This window comes from Saccopteryx leptura, chromosome 4 (genome assembly GCF_036850995.1).
Source record: "Saccopteryx leptura isolate mSacLep1 chromosome 4, mSacLep1_pri_phased_curated, whole genome shotgun sequence".
In the NCBI taxonomy this organism is placed as follows: Eukaryota; Metazoa; Chordata; class Mammalia; order Chiroptera; family Emballonuridae; genus Saccopteryx; species Saccopteryx leptura.
In genome coordinates, this window is record NC_089506.1 from 12,014,934 (window position 1) to 12,038,034 (window position 23,101).

General features: G+C 46.6%; 1 protein-coding gene across 1 annotated transcript in view; it reads left to right on the forward strand.

Moving 5' to 3' along the window:
* The first annotated feature begins 8,674 nt into the window (after window positions 1-8,674).
* The window catches only part of WWC2 (WW and C2 domain containing 2), a 169,885-nt gene continuing 155,458 nt past the window's right edge, over window positions 8,675-23,101 (forward strand). The window contains exon 1 of the mRNA XM_066380135.1: window positions 8,675-9,210. Coding sequence (XP_066236232.1) covers window positions 9,080-9,210 — 131 coding nt within the window. The 5' untranslated portion in view covers window positions 8,675-9,079. The remainder of the gene's footprint in view (window positions 9,211-23,101) is intronic.

Below are 23,101 nucleotides of genomic sequence, written 5' to 3' on the forward strand. Positions count from 1 at the left end.
TATTTCATTTGTCCATTTATTTTGTTCATTAGATCCCACAGAGAAGTGAGATCATACGGTTGTCTTCTTCTGACTGGCTTATATCACTTAGCATAACAATCTCCAGGTCCATCCATGCTGTCACAAAAGAGAAGATTTCCTTTTTTTTTTATGGCTGTGTAGTATTCTATTGTGTAAATGTACCACCGCTTTTTTTATCCACTCATCTACTGATGGGCACTTGGCCTGTTTCCAGATCTCGGCTATTGTAAATAACACTGCAATAAATAGAGGGGTGTGTATATTCTTCAAATAGTATTTCGGATTTCTTCGGATATATTCCCAGAAGTGAGATCATTGGGTCAAAAGGCAGCTCCATTATTTTATTTATTTTTTTTTTTGAGGAAACTCCATACTGTTTTCCACAGTGGCTGCACCATTCTGCATTCCCACCAGCAGTGCAGGAGGGTTCCCTTTTCTCCACATCCTCACCAGCACTTGTTTGTTTTACTGATGAGCGCCATTCTGGCATGTGTGAGGTGTGGACTTAATTTGCATATCACTGATGATTACTGATGTTGAGCCTTTTTTCATGTTATTGGCCATCTGTATGTCCTTTTTGGAAAAGTAGGTCTATACAGGTCCTTTGTCCATTTTTTATTTATTTTTATTTATTCATTTTAGAGTAGAGAGGGAGTGAGAGAGAGAGAGAGAAAGGGGGGAGGAGCAGGAAGCATCAACTCCCATATGTGCCTTGACCAGACAAGTGCATGGTTTTGAACCGGCGACCTCAGCATTCCAGGTCGATGCTTTATCCACTGCGCCAACACAGGGCAGGCTTTGTCCATTTTTTAATTGTGTTGTCTTCCTGGTGTTGAATTATAGAAGTCCTTTATATATTTTGGAAATTAACCCCTTTACAGATCTATCAGTGGCAAATATGTTCTCCCATTCAGTGGGCTGTCTTTTCATTTTGTCGATGGTTTCTTTTGCTAGGCAAAAGCTTTTAAATTTGATATAGTCCCATTTGTGTATTATTTCCTTTGTTTCCCTTGCCCAAGGAAATATATTGTCAAAAATATTGCTATAAGAAATGTTTAAAATCTTACTGCCTATATTTTCTTCTAAGATTTTTATGATTTTATGACTTACATTAAGTATTTCATCCATTTTGAGTTTATTCTTGTAATCTTATATTGTAAGTTGGGGTCTAGTTTTATTTTTTATGTATCTGTCCAATTTTCCAAACACCATTTATGGAAGAGACTCTCTTTATCCCATTGTATGCTCTTGCCTACTTTGTCAAATATTTATAGACCATAAGGCGTGGGGTTAATTCCATGCTCTTTATTCTGTTTCATTGAGCTACATGGCTGTTCTTGTGCTAATACCATGCTGTTTTGGTTACTATGTCTTTACAGTATAGTTTGATATTCATTTTGAAATATTTAGGAGTTAAATGTCATGATGTCTGCAATTTATCAAATGGTTGAGTAAGAACACTTTTATCTCTATAGACAATAAAAACAATGGGCCAAAATGTTACTATTTCTTGATAAATCAAAAACAGTTACATAGGTACTTCTTTTTATTATTCTTTCAATTATTTTCTGTAGTTCTTATAGTTTTTTAAAATAAAAAAGTAGAGTCTCTCTTGGGTTTGTCTCAAGAGGTCAATGTTTCAGCTTTCTTATTTTAAAAATATTAAAATAACAGTATGACAATAACAAAATTACAGATATTTAAAAACAAGAATAGCCCAATCTGTGGTAATGTGCCAACCCCGGGAATCAGGACTGCAACCTGGCAGGACTCTTACTCGCCTTTTACTCCAGAACCCTGTTCATAATCAGCGCTCACATGTCGAATGGATGAGTCAGGAGTTTGTTTCATTTTGTGATTTGATGGCTGAGGTGAACTCCTGGAGGAGGTGACTTAGATGTTTTACGCATAAGGAGTTGAGCTAAAGGGTAAGAGCTACAAACGCTGGTCTGCACGGTGCAGTGCAGGAAAGCCGGCCCCTCATTGGCCTACCTGCCACCCCCCCACATACACACACACCACCATAGGGTGTCAATGGGACAGTCTTAAGGCTGTTTTAAGTGCTTAGTAACCAGATAGATCCAGCATTTGATGTATAGAAATATTGTTATGCGTAATTGACTATGGTGTCTTAAAGTTCTGGTACAGAACTATATGCTTTGTTTCACAGAATTATTGTAATTAGATTTTATTTGTATATTTGTGGCAAAGTCTGACTATAAATAAAAGACAACTCGGTCTACTTTAAAGAGAATAACCTTTAGTCAGGCATTTGCATTCACACAGTAAACATGCTAACTGTATATAAGTTTTTCATCTATGCAGTAAAGCAGGTTTCCCAGGTATTAGGATAGGTATTGGGCATTCCTCACACTTCAAGATAAAACTATAGTATTTCTGTGTGTGTGTGTGTGTGTGTGTGTGTGTGTGTGTGTGTGTATGAGAGAGAGAGAGAGAGAGAGAGAGAGAGAAAATAGAAAAATATAACATAAAGAAGTGTATAAAATAGGCACATATATTTAAACAAATAAATACAAAGCAAACAGGTAAAAATTAAAATAGAACATTATCAGATTCTCTACCCCATGGCCTGTTCCTCTGGTTCAACATCATCTCCTTCCTTACAAATAAACAGCATCTTGATCTTTGTGATAATTATTTCCTTGTTTATCTTTATACTTTTACTTTGTGTGTGTGCATCCTAACCAATATGGTTTGGTTTTACCTGTTTTCGTGAACTTTGTATGAATGAAAGCATACTATAAAAACTCTTGTTTCTTGACTCTTTTGCCCAACATTATGTTTGTAAAGAGTCACCCCAGGGGTTTTGTGTCACTGTAGTCATTCTTTTATCATTGCTATATTGTGCTCAATTGTCTAACTATGCTACAATGTATCTATCCAGGACACTCATTGAACATTTGCATGCTTAAGTTTGGAGCTACTATAGATAATACTGCTATAAACATTCTTACCTGTGGAACTGATGCACATAGAAGTGGGTTTCTCCAGGGATATACCTAGGAGTGGAATCACTAAATAAAATGATGTGGATAGCCTCAATTTTCCTAAATAAGGCCAAACTGTGACTGTAGCAGTTTGTATTCCGACCTGTCACTGATGAGAATTCCCATTGTTCCACATCCTTGCCGACACTTGATATTATTAAAGGTTAAAATTTTGGCCAATGTAGTGTTTGCATGAGTATTTTGTGATTTTAGTTTTCATTTCCCTGGTTAATAATGATATTCAGTATCTTTCCATATATTTATCAACAAAATATGCTTCTTTGGGCTGGTTTTGTTACATAGCCCTTGACACACACACACACCCATTCCATTTGAATAGCCCCAAACCAGATAAAATTTGGAGAGTTTGAATCAGCTCAATTTTGTAAAGACAACTTCACAATATTGAGCCAACATCAGGGTATCAAGAACTGAGGAGAAGAGAAAGGATGAAGTTGGGAAGAGCTGATAAATAATGAGTAGAAGTAAAAATTTTAATGGAAAATCCAGAGGATAGGAAAGGAGATGTAACAATTGTTTTAAAAGGCATGGATGAGTTTGTCATGGACTATAAACTGGAATGGAAATAACGCAAATTAAAAATGGTAAACTATTATTTCATTATATAAGAAAGGATGTAAACGAATATTCACCCTAAGGGTCTATCCCACAGAGTACACAATGGTGCCCGGTGAGAGCCTCACACGTGTAAACATGTCGTGTGAGCTGCACCTCCTTTTTTCTAATGAGACAGATTTGAAATGTTCAGTGCCGTACGAGCAGCCGCAGAATTCGCTCGGTGTGGATCTCCTCCCTACACCGAATAAGGTAAAACAAATCTGTTCTATCCTGTTTATTATTAAATTGAAATAATTGTTGTTGCTTAAGGTGTTGGGATAATAATTAACTGGAGGGGAAGTGGTTATGGTAATCGAGGTTTCTGGTTTGGCCCAGAACTGGGAATTCTTAAAGTTCACATGCTTGTCTTCTTAAGGACTCTCTAGATAATAAAAGTCAGGATTTGTGGATGAGGGTTACCTGTTTACAATAAGTAAAGATGTTATTTATTTTAACCAGTTTGGTTGCAGAAGAATAAAAAACAAAAACAAAACTGTCACTAGTTTGGTTCAGAAGAAAAGGGAACATCCTCTTTATATAGAACTTCCAAGTTTATATAATCCCCAATCTCTTTGAGGAACAAGGATATTAAAATATTGAAAATCGGTTCATCTTGAGTTGATTCACTAGCCTAACTAAAAAGTTTATAACAATAATTCATTCAGAGATGGTTTACACACTAGTAACTAATTCTTACACACATCACTGAAAATGGAGACCACATTTTACAAAGAAATAAACTAATTTATATCAAATTACTGAAGAGGTACAGGCCAAAAATAGAATTATAGATGGGTTACTAAATTCTACTTGACTTGCACTGATGTTTCCTTTCCAAGATTCAGTCCTGAATCCTCAGCCTTCTATAGACGTTTGGCTGGGTGACATCCAATCACATATTTGCAGTCCTGACCTTTCGTTTGAGCTTGAGTCCTGACCTTTAACTTTTTGCTGGGTGTCTCTAATTTCTAAAAGCAAAGCCCATATCAGATCCCCCTTTGGACTTCCTCATTTACTTCAGCTTTTTGAGTCTCTCTTGACCGCCTAAAATCTTGGAATGATGCCAGATTCCTCCTTCTGGTCTATTCACCTCTCCTTTCTTAATCTAATCAGTAGCAAATTCTTCCCAGATCATTCTTTCACCCCCCCCCCCCCACACACACACCTGTCTTACCTCATCTCTAATCCAGACCTTTATCTACCTCATACCTACAGTAGCATACGCGAGCCTCCTAACCAGATGGCTCTAGCCAGTCTCGGGCTCTTTCCCGCCACAGATTCATTTCTGAGTTCTGTGCAGCCGAGTCCTTCCACAAGCCCGCCCTGCCACGCCTGTCTGCTTTGGTACCATGTCTGTGCTCACCTCTATCCCATCCCTTTTCTTTTCTTTTGATTTTAGCGAGAGAGTAAGGAAGAGAGAGAGACAGGAACATAGATCTGGTCCTGTATGTGCCCTGACCTGGCATTGAACTGGCAACCTCTGCTCTTCAGGACGCTGTTCTAACCAATGGAGCAGCCACCCAGCCAGGGCCCGTCCCTTTCCTTTAATGACCACTTTCCATATGTATACTTCTTTGATAGGACTGCCCTGACAGCCCCCATTCGCTATAATAACTCCATTATTCCACTATCTGAATTCTTCATTTGACACCTGGAATCATGCAGGGGTCTGTGTGATCCCTTACACTTAATGGTTGGCCTTACCTGCAGTGAAAGGAGCAAATGTCATTTTGCCCCTTGCATTTTTCACTTAATATATCCTGGGCATCTTTCCTTATCAGCACATATATGTTTACCTAATGCCTTTTTAAAATGCCTGCTGAGTACAGATGTACCTTAATCGATTTAATCAGTCCCTTACTAATGGGCGGTAGTTTCTGCCATTTTATTATTATCAAACAGGCTACAGTGAACATCATCGGCTCCCCTGAGATACTTTAACCGCCACAGGTAAGATTGTAACCATGGGGTTAAAATTATATAGGTATATCTTAAGTTTGGCTAGACATAACTAAATTAACTTTTGCAACAATGTTCAGTGTCCACTCCCATTTTTGATATCCCTAATTTTCCTGCTGCCCAGGATTTGGACATTGACAAACAGGGGAGCTTTGTTTAATGGAAATTCATTCACACAGAGTATTAGTGGACCAAACGGGAGGCCAGGGGAAAGGGGGATGGCCAGGAAACAGACTTTTCATGGCTAGCGGATGGTTCTGTGGACTGGGGTCATCTGGCAGCCAGGACAACGGACTGCATCACCTTTCGCTGCCAGTGATCAGTTAAAGCCCAAATCAAATCTAAATGCATCCAACTATCAAAGAGGGAGGATCTTTATCATTATATTTTTACAGATATGCATATGAGTGAAATGAAACTTCATTGTCTTACCCATGAGGAATTACCAGAAGGGACAAATATAAATTGTGTGAAGTCAGAACAGCAGAGTTCACACTTGGTCAAGACAAAGACACTCACACAACAGTGGCCTTCCTTTCCGTCATCTTAACTGCTTTTGTGTGACCAAATGTTTCCTGTGCCAACTAGAGGGAGAGAAGACGTGAGTTTGTCTCTTAATTGCTTCAGAGTTTTGTTTGTCTATTTAGTGTCCCTTTTTGAAGTCTTAAGATTTATGGAACAATAAATGCCATTTACTGCTGTGTGCTATTTTGGACTCCTCATCGGTCTCAGAAGTTGGGTAAAAATATTCAGCTGAAAGCTGATCAAATTGGAAATGACACCAGGAAGCATTGCGCTATGATTCATCCCAGTGAAACAAAGTAAATTGTGGCAACAGCAAAGTATGTTACTTAAAAAAATAATAATAATAATATGTGGATGTTTTAGTAGAATGCATGATTTCTAATTGTTAGAGGTTGGGGAAAGCCTGGAAGCACAGAATACACCAGAATGATTTGTCTGGGTAGCTAATGGTGTTACTCATAAACCGTAATGTACATTTGACAACGCAAGTGGGCTAGTTAAGAGGAGTCCACAATACACCACATTCCTTCAGCAGTAAGAGAGATTTGGTTTAGACAGTTCTCAATTTTTTTCACAGCATTCAGAAGTCCAACCTTAAGATTACTTACCGGGGTGTTGCATCTCACCAGGGCCTAGAGAAGCTTGCCTTGTGTGACCACCTCCTGATGAACGCAGTGGGCAGAACCCTGGCCCAGCAAGTGGATGCTTCTCTTCCTCTTTCCTGAGGGCCAAGCACAGCTTCCCGGGTGTAAAAGAAGTGTAGGGCCAAAGAGATAAAGCTAGCTAATGGGTCCTGGGTAACTCTCTTCCCCACTTTCTGCTCCTTCAACGTGCTCCCCTCCTGGTGCTCCCAGCTCTCGGGGTTTCTGCTGGTTTCAAGTGTCTGCCCGGCTGGGACAGCTCCAAGGGCAACAACAGCCCCTTCTAGGATTCTCTCCAAAGAAGGCAGGTTCAGTCCCCATGTGAAGCTGCTCCCAGCCTGGCCCTTCCTCCTTATTCTCCAGGCTGACCTTCCTGCACCTTCAGGTTGACCACGATGCCCTGACACCCTGGGGACTCTGCCTCCCTCCACCAGGCTCTGTAGTGAATCGCAAGTCACTTGACTCCCGGAAGGTCTGTGAATTCGGGAGGGAAGATGTTCCAAACCCTCTGAAAGCCCCTGCCCAGCACTGTACCTACACAAGGTGGGCAGTCATCACTTATTAGCTGGCAGGATTAAGCAAATTCACACCAAGAGGGGAATGGCTGACCTCAGAAGAACAGGAGTGTGGGGAGAATGTGTTGACCTGGCTGGAGAGGAGTTTGGGGGCCGGGGTCCCTTCCAGACCATGGGGCTGGGGGAAGCAAAGGCTTTGTGTCCAGGCCCTGCCAGTCCTGCGGCTCCTGACACTGTCTTCCTCGGAGCCCAGCGCCCGGCCCCTCCGCAGCGTCGACCAGCACTTAGTAGCTGATGAATAAATCAAAGTTGGTGGCACGAGAGAAGACCCTGGTTTCACCTCAGCCGCATCCAAGGCCTAGGAGAGCCTGGCTCCCGGGCCGCCGTGGGCTTGCTCCAGCGTGTTGCCCACACCTTCTTGGCCTTGGCGGGGCTCGGGGTGGGGAATTTCCCGGGGCGTGGGACTTCCCTGGACGCGGGCTAGACGGAAGGGACTGGATACCGGACGTGTCCGCATCCAGCCGTCCCAAACCCCCGCTGGGGGGGCGGCGGCGGAGGGGGCCCTGGTGGCCGGCCGGGCCCGGCGGGGAGGCCCGGGTGGCGGCAGCCACGGGAGATGGGAGGTGGGGCCCAGTCGCTCTTTGGGGTCACGTTCGAGTTTCTCCCCCGCAGGCCACCGGGGCAGGCGTGTCGCGGCGCCCTTGGGCCGCGGGGCCCGCCTTCGCTTTCCGCCGCGAGGCCCGCGGCCTCTGCGCTGAGGTCCCCGGGGGGCCACGCCGCCCGGACGCGCCACGGACACGCTCGCGCTGCTTTTCGCACTTCGCCCCCGCCCGGGACCGCCCCGGGGTCCGCAGGGGCTCCGGGCGCGGCGCCGGGGAGCCTTTGTGCCCTCGGTGCCGGCTGGGCCTTTTCCTTCCGCAGGGAGCGGGCCGCCCCCACCCCCTTCCTCTCCCGAGTGCCGGGCTTTCCCTAGAAGTCGGCCGGGCTGAGCAGGGTGCGGACGCTGCTCCCCGCCGTCTTTCCTGTCCCGAAACTCGAAAGCCCGGGACGCCGGGCCGGAGGGAGCCGGTCGGGGTCAGGGCGAGGGAGCGCGCGGCGCATCGGGGCCTCCCCTCCCCTCCCCCCGGCCCCCGGCGCCCCTCCCCCCGGCCCCGGCGCCCCTTCCCCGGCGCCCCTCCCCTCCCCCGGCGCCCCTCCCCCCGGCCCCCGGCGCCCCTCCCCTCCCCCGCCCGGCGGGCCCGGCTCCCGGCTCCCGGCTCCGGCTCGTGCGGCGCCCGCGGGAGCGGCAGGGTTAAGCCCTGGAATGTGGCGGCGAGGAATGTGCATGCTGATGAGCCCGGCGAGGGGCGGGGCGGGGGCGGGCCCGGGCGGGGCGCATGCTAATCGTATGCAAATGAGGAGGCCCGTAGCCGCTGCGGCCGCGGCTCCGCGGAGCTTCCCGGATCCGAGCCCAGACGGCGGCGGCTCTGGCAGCCGGGGCGCCGCGACCCTCGGCGACCGCAGGGGGACAGGGAGGAGGAGGAGGAAGAGGCGGAGGCAGCGGCGGCGGTCGCGAGAAGGAGGAGGAGGGTTCGATCTCCGGCTCCGACACAGACATGGTGGACTGATCCCCGGCGGATTCCTGGACTGATCGCCGAGGCGCCCCCCGCGCGTGGCCCCGCCGCGCCCCGCGCCCGGCAGCCCCTCGCCGGCGCCCGCGTCGGGTGCGGCGGCCGGGCCGGACAGTCGCGTTCCCGCCGCGTCCCGCGCCCGGTCCCTATGGAGGCGCCGCTCGCCGGCGAGGCCGCCGACCATGCCTAGGAGGGCCGGGAGCGGGCAGCTGCCGCTACCCCGGGGCTGGGAGGAGGCCAGGGACTACGACGGCAAGGTCTTCTACATCGACCACAACACCAGGAGGACCAGCTGGATCGACCCCCGGGACAGGTGGGCGGCCGGGCCGCGGGGGGCGCGGGGACCCGCCTCGGAAGCGCGGCGGTGGCTGTTGTCCGGGAGACCCGGCCGAGCGGCGGCGCCCGCGGCGCGGGGGGCGTGGGGCGTGGGGCGTCGCCGGCTCCGGGGTGCGGGGAGGGGTCCGGGCAGGAGGCGCGAGGAGGTCTGCCCGAGCCGGGTTGCGTCAGCCGGCCTGGCACTTTGGAGGGGGCAGTTGGAGCCGCCCGCTCCCGGGCCCCATTGCCCACTCGCTTCCCGAGGTCTCTCCCCGGGACCGTGGGTCACTCCAAGCCCTGAGGGACCGGGGCGGTTGGTGCCTTGGACTAGCACGTTGTGTCCCGTTAACGGACCCAGAGAGGCTACCTGAGCGATGGTCCCGAGCTCACCACCGCCTAAAGTTGGCGGAATTGAGACCGGAGGGCGCAGTCGGCCCGGCGGGCGGGAACCGGCTCGCGGGCCCTGGAGGAGGCCTCCCTGGAGGAGGCCTGGTAGGTGGGCAGCCAGCGGTCCGGGCCACCTGCGGCATCCCGCTGGCTCCCGGCCTGGACTGGGAGTTCTTGACGGGTCGCGCCTCCGGTCAGGCCCCGAGGTCATGGGCACGGAGCGGTGTCCCAGGAACCCTTCCTATCTGGACCCTGGTGGAGGGTGTAATTGGCTTTGCCTCTTAGACTTTAGAGACGTTTGTTTGGGGTTTTACTGCCTGGTGTTAGTCTTCACCCGAAAACTTGAACTGGCTCCCGGACTTTGAAAAGGGAGCTTCTTTTCTGAAGGAAGAAGTGGTGAAATGAACACGGGAACTGAATCTTGGTTATTGAGGAACTCTGACTTGAGCTTAGCATGATTTCTTGTGGTTATCAGCACACACTTTTTATTCCCGCAGGGAGGTGCAGAGGGGAAGCATGACAAAAATCATTGTCAAAATCCAGGAGTTACAGTTTAGCTGAATGTTCACAAATGTTAGTCCTCTCTCCGTGTTTTATTTTTTTTATCCTTAAAAAGAAAATATTTTATTAGAATTATTATAAGAATAATAGGAGATAGTCCTAACTGTAAATTTGTAAGTTATCCATTAAGGAGGTATTCCTAATTGTAGGCATATATAATACGTATGTTATTAGAGATAACACCATCATTTCTAGAACTTTTACCCAACTTTTTATGAAATGTGGCTTTAGGGGTTTATGACGTTTCTAGGTGCTTTTCCTATGAAATATTCTCCACCTACTTTTCTCAATTTTAAGCTAAAATGGTTTCATGCTTTATATTCCCAGTTACTTTTATTCTAAGAATATTGTTTTTGAAAGCTATCCGAGAGCTATTATAGAAAGTCATAAATTACATTACAAATTTATGGAACAACCCTTATTAAATTATCCATGAGGGTATCGGTGTAGGTTTCTCTCCTGAAATGAGGAACGGCACCTGTGCTACAGTTCCTGCTGGCCATGGCCTGGCTGCCTGCTGCTGACCCGATCAGAGGTTTGACAAGCATCACACCTTCGCCATCTCTCCAGACATAGCTGTTGTCATAAACCTCACGCTCCAAGCCGGTTATTGCACTTTGAAACTACTTACCAGATAGTAAATGTCAACGATGATGGTGTGTACCCAACAGTGTCTTTTAAGGCACCTGTGTGCTTATTTGACCTTTTACAGGTGTGTGGGGATTCTTTCTGCTTTCTGGTACTTGGAGTTCCAGGTTATTGACATTGCAACGAGTTCTTGAAATATTTAGGCATTTCATGTTCTCTTCTGCTTCTGTTTCCTGGTTTTATTATACCATCTCATTTGTGTTTACATAGAGGATTATAAGAATATGTGATGTCTGTGTAAAGCAAAATAGAAAGTGAAGGAAAATTATATAGCTTGATTTATTCATATCACTACTTCTTAAACAAATTAAGCATGTCGGTTAGTTTAAACTATGTACTAATGGATTAACAATTATGATGAACCGTGTTTTTTGGAAACTATCAATAGGTGACCAATTCCTTTGATGGAGACAGTTTTGGCCAAGATGACTTATTATTCCAGTTTTCTTAAGGTGTTGGATCTTTTAAGTATTTATAAACTTGACTGGTTATTTTCGCATTTCAGTATGCAAGTTGTAAAACATATTCAGAGTTAAAAATATGTCAGAATGAACACTGACATATTTGTGTTTTCTTTTAGGACAATGAAGTGTCTGCAAGTCTTGCTAAATAGTGTAAGAGATGTTGGGAGAGGATATTTGGAGTAACTATTAACTAGTCAGTTTTGTTATATGTTACTAAATATATGGAAAGAGAGATGTGAGACAGGCCAATGGGAGCGTGTCCATTCTTCTACAGGATCGAATTACAAATCCTGAAAGGAAAGGGACTGGAGATACTCGGGGTCTGCAGCACTTTTGACCTTCTGAAGCCATTTAATTTAAATGAGTTTGATGATTTATCCAGTCCTATTTATGTTTAAAAAAATAGTCTTGTGTTTTGATAGTCTAGCAGAATTTGGGAGATATTTCTGACTATATAAGTAATTACGCAAATTTAATGGGGGAATGATGGCGGATTTTACATAAACATTATTTCATTCAATAAGTTGTGATTTTAGAATACCAAAATATTATTTTAAAATACTTTTAAGCTTTTGGAGGTAGATGAAATAATGCAGACTCTGTGGACATGATCAGAGCGTTTATTGCTGCACCACTCACTAGAGGAAGCGTCAGTGAGTCTCTGAATCCCTCTAAACCTTTGTTTTTCAACTCTGAAATGAAGCTAATACCACCTACCTCATAGGGGCCCATGTTTGGGGGCCCATGATTAGGACCCAGCCATTCCAATTTAGGAACTGAGCTGTAGTTTGGGCTACCCCTGAAAATAGTAGATGTACTAGCACGTATTCACTCAGGTTTCTTGTGTGACAGACACTGTGCTAAGCCCTCTAACTATGATCTCATCTAATTCTCCTGTTAGTTCTGTGAGGTAGGTAGGTGCTGTTATTATCTTTCAGTGAGGAGGAAGTTGAGTGCTGGAGAGATTGCTGTTGGTGTTGAATGTGGAGCCCGGATTTGAAGGCAGAGAGTCTGACTCCCAAGCCCGTGCCGTTTTTGTTCCTAGACTGCCTGGACACCTTGGTGTGCTCAGGAGTCTTCGGGGGAGGAGAACCTCTCTGCCCAGTGCTGATGTTTTCAGGCCCATTGACAACAAGTCTTTACTGACCTTCAAAGGTTTCTGTCAACTTTGGACAACTCTGTGATCCCAGAGTTGGCCACACGGAGGGTCGGTTCACCAGTGTCTTGGAAGCGTGGGTTGTTGGGGACCCATCGCGTTGACCACACTGCACCACAGCACAGGTCCCGGTAGAACTGAAAATTCAGTGTATTGTGGAGCACATTAGACGTTCTGTTTAGGGGAAGAGTTAAGGGCTATGTCTTGTCCCTGAATAAAGTATAATTTTACTGTAACAGTGTCAGATGGCCCTCCTCTTCCCCCCTCACTGATCTTGGAGAAATCTCCCATTAAGGATGTTTTGCCCCCCCAATGGGCCACTCCCCAGGAGTGTTTTCCTGCAGGTCTGCTACCTCATTCACCTCTTCACCAGGGACTCCCTTTGACCACACCAATTGGTGTTTATGGTGGGCCATAGATCATGGCCAAATGGTCTGCTGTTTTTGTTTTAAAAGAAAAGACTATGTTCAGCATAGCGGAAAAAGGTTGGATGGAGTCATTGCCTCTTGGAGGGGTCCAGAGCTAAGGTAGGTGGGCCCTGGAGATGGGGTGAATGGTTTTGCAAACTCCTAGGAGAATTCTGCTCATTTTCTATCCTCAGATTGAATATTACCCAACTAGACTATAAGTTTGTTTAGTTGAATTTAAAATTTTTGCCACCACACAAAGCAGCTTTATGTTAAAACTTGCTGATAAACTGCAATCTTTGGTTTATGGCTAGTGTCAGATGTTGAACAACCTGTACTCTCTAATCGAGGGGAGAACTGGGGCTGTTGGCAGGGTGACCAAGAGGAGGAAGGGGATGTCAGCAGGTCTCATCAATGACGGCACTCTAGCCCAGTCTGGGCCACACGGTCAGGATATGAGGACCTCGGGACTGTCACTCTTTCAAAGTCAAAGCAAGGAATTTTGCTAAACCGGATGCTAGGGTGTAAACTCAAAAGAGACCTACCTGATTTCTTATTACCGCTTTGTGTATCCTTTGAGTATGGTAGATATTAACCGAATATGTATTAGGTCAATTAATGATGAAAGTTGTTAAATAAATGAAAGAATATTCATTGAACTACTTTCTTGTTTCCAGTGTCTTATTTTTGGAAACAAATATATATACACATAACATATTTTGGAACCAAAAAATATACACATAACCACCAACAACTGGAGACCCTTGATTTTTCCACTTAGGTTAAAAATCATGACAGAAATAAGCCGCTACATTTTGACTAATAGGATAAAGATGTGAATTGCTTATAAGAGCAAAGAAAACGGCATCAGCCCTTACAGTTTCAATCACAGATGCCACTGTCATAGGTCGCTGCGAATCACCCTGCAGTGGCTCCGGTTTGAGTGCCAACTGCTTACTTGTGAGTTGTTTGAGTTGAGTGATTATGGTATTTGAAGTGGGGAGAGGCTGTTAAAAGAAGGTTTGTTGTTATTTACATTACTCTGGGAAGCTCTAACTTAAACTAAACTGTGCTCTCTTTCAAAAAATTCCAAAGAACTATTTCTTATTTTCAGCCGTTTACTATAACGCCTATTAGAGTTGAGCAGTAAGTTGCTTAGTGTATGTCTAAAATTTCTTCAGTGACTTTAATAGTCCATTGTTTGCAGTTTAATTTGGTTGGAAGACTCAGGACAATGATTGCTTTTATTATTATTATTATTATTTTGTATTTTTCTGAAGTGAGAAGTGGGGAGGCAGACAGACAGATAGATTCCCGCATGCACCCAACCAGGATCCACCCGGCATGCCCAGCAGAGGGCGATGCTCTGCCCATCTGGGGCGTTGCACCGTTGTGACCAGAACCATTCTAGCACCTGAGACGGAGGCCATGGAGCCCTCCTCAGTGCCCAGGCCAACTTTGCTCCAATGGAGCCTTGGCTCCGGGAGGGGAAAAGAAAGATAGAAAGAAAGGAGAGGGGGAAGGTTGGAGAAGCAGATGGGTGCTTCTCCTGTGTGCCCTAGCCGGGAATTGAACCTGTGACTTCCAAACGCCAGGCGACACTCTACCACTGAACCAGCCAGCCAGGGCCAAGACTATTATTTATTAGTCATCGTTTCAGCTGCAGATTGTGAGCTACGGAGCCATTGTGACCAGAGCCTTTTAGGTTTCACGTGGGGCAGCCCTGCTGCACTGGGCACTGTGGGAGCTGTCCGCAGCCTGGCTAGGCCCTGTGCCACCTGCCTGTGGGGCTGCACATGTTGCCTTGTAAATGGCACTTGAGGAAATGTTTGTGGGAAAATGATGCCACCACAATAGAGGGGCGTGGCCAGCTGCCTTTTGCTGATCTGGGAGTCACAGAAATGGTAGGGAACTGTTTGCCCTAACACACTATAAATTCCCTGAGAGGACTTGGGGCAAGGTCTGCACCAGTCCTATGAACCTGATGGATATTGGTTGAACCGAATTCCTGTTAGAATTTTAGATTATTCCATCCATTTCTGAGGTTCCTGTTATTAGCAAAATCACCACAGAGGTCTGTAGACTAGGAAAGGGATTTTAAAAGGCATAGTGTGTGTATAAGTTGTGGATTAAAAATGATTTACCACATGTGGAAGTTCAGAATGTTTTCAATGTCTTCAGTTTTTTCCCCCAATTATTTATCTTATATTTTTATTGAGACTTTTTTTAAAAATCACATAAAACTCACCATTTTAACTATGCATTCTAGAGTGTACCGTTCAGGGGTTTTTACTGTATTCACAGTGTGCCACCATGCCCGTCATGTAATTGCTGACTGTTTGTCACCGCCCCCCAAGGAAACCTCAGTCCTTTATGAGCTCCTCCCCCCCCTTCCCACCCCTGCTGCCTTCCACAGCCGCTCATCTATTCACTGCCTCTACGCTTTTGCTTCTTCTGGACATTTCATATAAATAGAATCATAGTTTTTATGTCTGGCTTCTGTCACTTACAACATAGTATTTGCAAGGTTTATCCGTGCTGTAGCACGTGTCAGCACGTCATTCTTTGCATGACTTTGGATAACACGCCTTGGTATGGAGAGACCGCACTTTGTTTATCCTAGCTGATTGGCACTTGGCTAGTTTCCACTTTTGCACTATTAAGAATAATGGTGCATAAAGAATCGTGTGTAACTTTGTATAGATATATGTTTCACTTCTGGTATATATACCTAGGAGTAGCATTGCTAGGTCACGTGGTCATTCTGTGTGTAACTTTTTCAGGCTCTGCCAAACTTTTTCAAAGCGGCTGCCCCGGGCCCTCCCTAGCAGCAGTGTGCAGCGTTCCAGTTCCTCTGCATCCTCAGGAACGCTTGCTATTGTTTCTCTTTTTGAAAGCCTTTCTGGTGGGCACGAGGCAGCATCTTCCAGTGGTTTTGATTCCCTCTTTAGATTGTCCGGATAGCCTTAATTTGACCCAGGCTTTCCCCTCGGTACCGGTTCTGGTCTTTCCGACCCAACGCTGTCCCCGCCCGTCTGTGTCCTCTCACTTGTTCCTTGACATGGAACAGTTAGGTGAGAGCAATTGGAATTGCGTCTCCTATGGCTGTTCCCTGAGTGCTCTGAATTATGTTCACACGGAAGGTGGAGGTATAAATTAATCAGTAGTTTTTATTGTGTCAGCCAGCGAGGGATACCCTGGACTCGGGGAGATAAAAAGCCGATGAGCTTCGTCCTGGCTCAGGTTGTACACAGCCTCGTTTGCATCATCATTTAAAAAGTGGAAGGAAGTCCCAGCTCTGTCCACGTTGTTTTCTGCAGATCCCGACTTTTAATGCAGTTAATGGTCACCTCCCTCTTTCCCAACAGGCCCGGGAGGAAGAGGTGAGAGGATTTAAAAGTCAAATATACTGACAAGGAACAGAGTAATTTTTGTCTGCATCTCAAGTGTGATATATTTTGTGAAGCACAGCTGTGAATCACTTAGATAATGGAGCACAATGTGTCCGTATGTATGCAGCCTGCTTATTCAGAATGACTTGATGTTTTAAAACCTTTTAGCTAGTTATCAATGGTGGAAATTAAATTCATTTTATTAATTGTTTAAAAAAAAGAAAAGGCAGTTGGGAGGATCCTGACGAACGCTGCCTTACTTTGCCAGGTGATCAAGGTCAATATCAACAGGAGTGAGGTTGATGCACCCCATGTGATAACAGCGGTACCTGTTTTTTTGTGGTCTTTCTCCCCCGAAACCATAATAACCCCAGTCCAATAATGAGAAAAACACCCACCAAACCTTAATAGAGGAGCATGCTACATATCTGACCAGTGCTCTTTTATACTGTCGTCATTACCTAAACAAGGAAAGTCTAAGAAACTCACAGCCAACAGGAACCTAAGGAGACACGATGAGTAAAGATGGGATCCTGGATGGGATCTGAGAACAGAACAAGGGCGTAGGCAAAAGCTAGAGAAAAATGTACGGATTTTAGTTAATAATGTATCAATATAGGTTCATTAATTTCATGTACCCTTCTAATAGGGGAAATTGAGTGTGGGATATATAGAAACTACTAACTGCATTTCTCTATAATCTAAAACTGTTCTAAAAAATAGTTTATTGTTCTTTTTATTATAAAAACAAACAAACAAATTTTAAAAAGAAACAGTCCTGGTCGGACTGTTTGCATGCGTGGTGTGTTAGAGCGTTGTCCTGAAATGCAAAGGTTGCAGGTTCAATCCCCAGTCAGGGCACATAGAGGAACAGATTGATACTTCTGTGTGTGTGTCTCTCTCTCCCTTCCTCTCTCTAAAAACCAATCAATAGATTTTTTTAAATACAAAAAAAAAACAAAAAAAAAACCCCACACAAAACATTTTGAAGTGTTTTTTTTTCTTTAGTCAATATGTGAGCATACTACATAATTAAGGCATTTTAGGGGTTCTTGAAAAGCGACGATGGGCAAACTGTGGCCCAGGGGCCATAGCCCAGTCTGCAGCCTTCTTTTTTGTATGGTCCTCCAGCTGAGAGTGGGCTTTCCATTATTGAAGGGTTGTAAACAAACAAAAGCAGGTAAGAGTATGTGACAGAGATTGTAGGTGACCCACTAAGCCTAAATTATTAATATTTATTCTCTGGCCCTTTACGGAAACATTTTGCCAACCTCTGATATGAAGTGAGATGATAAAGTCTTTAAAATACTTTATATAAACGTTGAAGAGAAACACGAATCGTCTTTGATGAAAAGGCGTGGCTCTCCGTGCTCACTGACGACTCGTTTCACAGATCCCCAGGACTGCGGGCGCTCTGTGGCATGCAGGTGGGTCAGACGTGGATGCTGTGGCCGCAGCATTCCTTTTCTTGTCATGAAATGCAGCATGCTACTTGAGGTTTTATAAGCCCAGTCTGCTCTGAGATAGCTAGAACTGTGCATAGGGACGTGAGAAATACGGGCAAAAGTGAGCTTTTGGAGGTACCATGGTTGTCTGTTCACAGTTTGCTGTTGGAAGCATACACATCATAGTAACCTGTTTTACAGCTGGAAATACTGACCGTCCTGTGACATATTGATAGCATTTATAAAACCACAAAGTGGGTGATGGTGATGAAGGAGAAAGTAACTGCACGTGTCATCTTTGCAAAGTAGGTACTCATCACAGGTAAGGGTCTTCCAGTGATGCTGTGGACAGCTACAGTTGTGTTACTCCGTGAGCCATTGTCCTGTACAGTAAAGAAATGCTGGCTCCGAGAGGCCAGTGGTGAGTGCCTGCGGCGGAGCCAGCCGGGACGTGGGCAGTAGAGCTGTAAGCAACGAGGTGAGGCTTCAGGGGCTGTCCCTTCCCTCTCGTGACATGGGCACAGTCACAGAGGCCCCACAGAGACTCGGAACAGAGGTGTGCATTCAACCTGCTCTGGTCTCCCTGGGGCTGGAGGGAGGAAATTTAATGTGAAAGGAACAGAGACATTATTTTGATTACTGAAATAGTTACCGACTTTGAGCTAAAACGTGAGGCTGGTGCTTCTGTAAAATGCGTGTGTCTGGACTTGCGGGCCCAGAGGCTTCCCTTCCCGGTGCCCGCGGCCTCTTCTGCGGGGCTGTGTTCTCTGCGGGGCCCGGGTGGTTGTGACCCCCAGCGCTAAACTGAGTGCCGGCGTCGGGAGGAAACAGCGACAGACAGAGGTTTGGGCTGTAAACTCCTGATGGAAATTCCGACTTAGGGACGGACTGCAGGATGTGTTGTGCACGTTACCGACATTGCTGCATTTCATGGTAGGGTGGTTTTATTAGGTGGCATTGGTATTCAGTCAAGTTGAAAGCATGGTAGGCAACGTTCACTGCAAAATTGAAGAGTGTGCCGTTTCATTTGGTGTAAAACCTCACTCTGCATTTTTGCCTGCTTTAAGAGTTTTCATAGAGATACATTAAAATGCCTGTCCTTTTTATTTTCTTGAAAGTGTGACAATAAACGAATGTGTGGAATCCACATTGTACATGATATTGCTGGGTGATTAGTTTTCTCACCTTTTAAGTCTAGGTGTTCCTTTTGGCTGGTCAGTAATCCTGTCCACACTGTGCGCCCTTTCCCTTCTGCTGACCATCTGGGCGTTGGAACTGGTTTGGAACAGGTCGTTGACATCTCCCGTCATTGCCTCCCTTTCTCCTTTTCTACGCAGCGACACAGCTCGTGACATATCTCACAGGACAGTACAAATAGACACCGGTACTTGACCTGGATGAATATTGAATGTACCTTTCCCACGTGGGCTTGCTATTGCAGCTCCAGGGACTACGAAACTCCATCTGGCCCCGTCTTCCCCGGAAAGGCACGCCTGTGCGCGTGCGCGTGCGCAGATGCCTTCCTAGGGGTTTCCTGGGGTCTCACCCGTGAGTAGCACTGTGTGGCCGCATCACCCGCGTCCTCATAAAGCTGGCCTCGGGTCAGTGGCAGACGGAGACTTGCTGTGCACGTGTACCGTTTCTTTGTGCCCTTGGCTCAGCCTGCCTGTCCCGTCCCTGTCCCCCCCCCCCGTCCCCCCCCCCCCGGCGCTTCCAACCCCTGCAGAGCCGGGACCTGCGAAGGTGAAATGTAAGTGCGTGAAGGGGCCCTCGCCTCCTCCCGGCAGCCTGCGCAGACTGCCCCCAGCCTGGGGTTACTGAACGGAGCCCCTCGTCAGTCAGTCGCTCACTCATTCATTCATCATTCAGCAAATATTCACGGAAAATACTATACACTAAGCACAGGTATCTTGGGGACATGGTATTGCATGAAATAAACAAGGTCCCTCCTTTCATGGATTTTTCTCTTGGGGAAGACAAATCGTAAAGAGAGTAGTGAAAGTCTTTTGATTGCAATAAATGGGGCAACGTAAAAATGGTGTCAGTGGGAGCTGCCCTGGTTGGGGTGGTCAGCAAAAGCCTTCCTGAGCAGACACTGGGGACAACAGGGAGCCATCCGTGTGGAGATGTGGGAGGAGACGGGTCCAGCGGAGGAAAGGCCAGTCCTGCACTGTCCAGTGCCATAGCTTCTAGGAGTTTGTGGTTATTTAAATTAGTCAAAGTTAAAGGCACGTATAGGGCCTGTGTGTGACCAGCCACTTGTTGGGTGCAGGACATCTCCTCTCCATCAGCGCACTGTGTGGCAGTGCCAGGGAGGGCGGGGCGTGCAGGGCACAAAAGCCAGGGTCACTGCAGGGCAGACAGAGGCAGGGGCCTTAGAGGACCAGACAGAGAGGAGAACGGGTCCAATCACATAGGCCTCGTTGACCGTCAGCATTTAAAGGGTAGTTGGTAGCCATTGGAGAGTTTGAGGTTAGGTGGAGCAATCATGGGGCTTATGTGTGAGAGCCATGTAATGTCACCCGGTTTTAAACAAGAGCCCCTTGCTCTGTGGAGAAGGGACTACTGAAGCTATCCCAGTGAGACCATCTGTGAGAAGCTGTCAGAGCTGCAGCTTCGACAACGGAGAGCCGCGGGTAGGTTGGAGATGTGTTTCTGAGGTACAAGGAAAGAGCTTGCTCATACTTGCTCTGTGAGGCAGGAGGAACAGAGAAATTATCAAGGAATGTGCTGATTTGCTGATGGGGAAAAAGCCAGGAAGGGAGATGTTGGTTGGTATCCAGGTGGCTCAGGAAGCCCGAGTCCTTTTGCAGATTTACAAGCCTGAGATGCCCAGAAAGGTATACGCATGAGGTATCTAATGGGCAGCTGGATAGAGTTTAGGGGACAGCTCAGAGAAATTTCAGATATTAAATTAGGGTCTGCACTGATAGTATGTCAAAAACTTGTTCCAACTAAGATGGTCTGTTTGTTCTCGCTGGAACATATCTTATACTCCCCGCCACTGTGCTAAAGAAGATGATGAGGGTGAAGACTCTGAATACCATCTGTGGAGCCTGTCACGTATTTTATCTCAGGTTTCGTTTCTGTCTGGTTCTCTGCTGTATTTCCATGTCTAGCTCTGTGCACACTCTTAATATTTACTGAATAAACGAAACCTTTGATGGGTATCGCTATTGCCCCATTTTAAGAAATGAGACTTAAAAGGTTACTAAGTGACATGTCTAAAGGCATAAAGCTGTGAAGCAGTGGTGACGGCATTCAGCCACGTCTGTCTCACCGCAAAGCTGTGCATTTAACTACGTGCTGCCTCTCACCACTGCTCAGAAGGGCTCTCGGCCACCTTTTTGGGGTTTGGAAGTCACAGCCACCCTTGAGAACTTAGCCAAGTTTCAACACTTGATGCTTCCCTTAACACTTTGGCCGCACCCAGTCCTCCAGTGCCTTAATTCTTCGGGTACTTGTTTGCAGCGTCCGTATTGAAAACTAAAGAGGGACAAATAAACTGTGACAGAAAATGGTTTGACTTTGGGCTGTGGGTACACAACATAATCGACAGTTCCAATGAAATAGAAATGTTCACCTGAAACCTATGTATTCTTATTGATCGGTATCACCCCGTTAAATTTATTTTTCTCCGTAAAAATTAAAGAAAAAAACCCCCCACTAAATTATACGTGATGTATTGACTCTTCAAATTGAGCTATTACTTCTTCACAATTTAGGGTTTTTTTTATCCCCCAGACAAGTTGGCAGGCTCCACTGGATCAGTCATGCCCTCGCAGGACACCCAGCACCACGTCTTGGGCATATTAGGTGCTCAAGTAAAGCCTGATTTGATCCTGTCACTTCTGTGTTCTAGCGCTTCAAGTTTCTTCAGAGGCTGAGATCTGCTATGCTCTACATCCTTTTTATCCTTGTCTCCTGGTCCTCGGAACCCGTGACCTCGTAGCACAGCTGGCGCCCAGTCCAGGCTTCTGTGGAACCCTGCCTTTCCTAAATGCCGCCTGCACCGCCTGTACCCCTTTCTGCCCCCTCCCCCACCTGAGGACAGGTGAACTGATTATTAAGGATGGAGAACTTTCTTTTTTTTTTTTTTGTATTTTTCTGAAGCTGGAAACGGGGAGAGACAGTCAGACAGACTCCCGCATGCGCCCGACCGGGATCCACCCGGCACGCCCACCAGGGGCCACGCTCTGCCCACCAGGGGGCGATGCTCTGCCCACCAGGGGTCGATGCTCTGCCCCTCCGGGGTGTCGCTCTGCCGCGACCAGAGCCACTCTAGCGCCTGGGGCAGAGGCCAAGGAGCCATCCCCAGCGCCCGGGCCATCTTTGCTCCAATGGAGCCCCGGCTGCGAGAGGGGAAGAGAGAGACAGAGAGGAAGGGGGGGGGTGGAGAAGCAAATGGGCGCTTCCCCTATGTGCCCTGGCCGGGAATCGAACCCGGGTCCCCCGCACGCCAGGCTGACGCTCTACCACTGAGCCAACCAGCCAGGGCCGATGGAGAACTTTCAAAGCTATAAAGCTGAGTCCCAGCTCTTCCATAGTCTTTTCTAGAGCTCCTTTTCATTTCTTCTTCTTTTTGAGAGAGAGAGAGGAAAAGAACAAGTGAGAAGCATCAAGCTGTAGTTGCTTTCACTTTAGTTGTGCACTGATTGCTTGCTGTATGTGTCTTGACCGGGGATACAGCTTCAGGCTCAAGCTGAGCCAGCAAGCCCTTGCTCAAGCCCTCAATCTTTGGGGCTCAAGCCAGAGACCTTGGGCTTTTCACGCCAGTGACCTTTGGGCTCAAGCTGGCGGCCTTTAGGATCATGTCGATAATTCATTGCTTAAGCCAGCAACCCTGCGCTCAAGCCAACAAGCCTGCACTCTAGCTGGAGAGCTGTGGCTTCAAACCTGAGACCTCAGCACTTCGGGTGAACACTCTATCCACTGCACCACCACTGGTCAAGCAGCTCCTTTTATTATAATTTTTTTTCATTGATTTAAACCCTAGTGGACGATCTATTGTCTGAGAATACCTTGATTTCACCACAAATGTGTCCGTTACAGACCCTGACTGAGGCTCTGTTTTACTCTGACTCCTGTAGTTGAGTTTAAGTCTTGGGGGTAAAGTAATCTCTGTAAATTGCCGTGTTATAGTTGGCTTTAAATTGCTTAGATTTGGATTCAGGCTCTAGCCTTCATAAATGGGAACTGATAGAAACTAAGGGGGACGATGGTATGTTTTCATTTGATTTACTTATTGCCACGAAACTTACCTGGAAGATTACAGAGCAGTCACCAAAATGGTGACTTTAAGGCAGGGGTCTCAAACTCAACTCAGCATGTGGGCCGCAGAGCAAGATCACAGCCGTTCAGCGGGCCGCACTAGGTCTACAAAAGGCAACTGTTACACAACACTTTTCTCACTGCAGTTGAAAACAAAA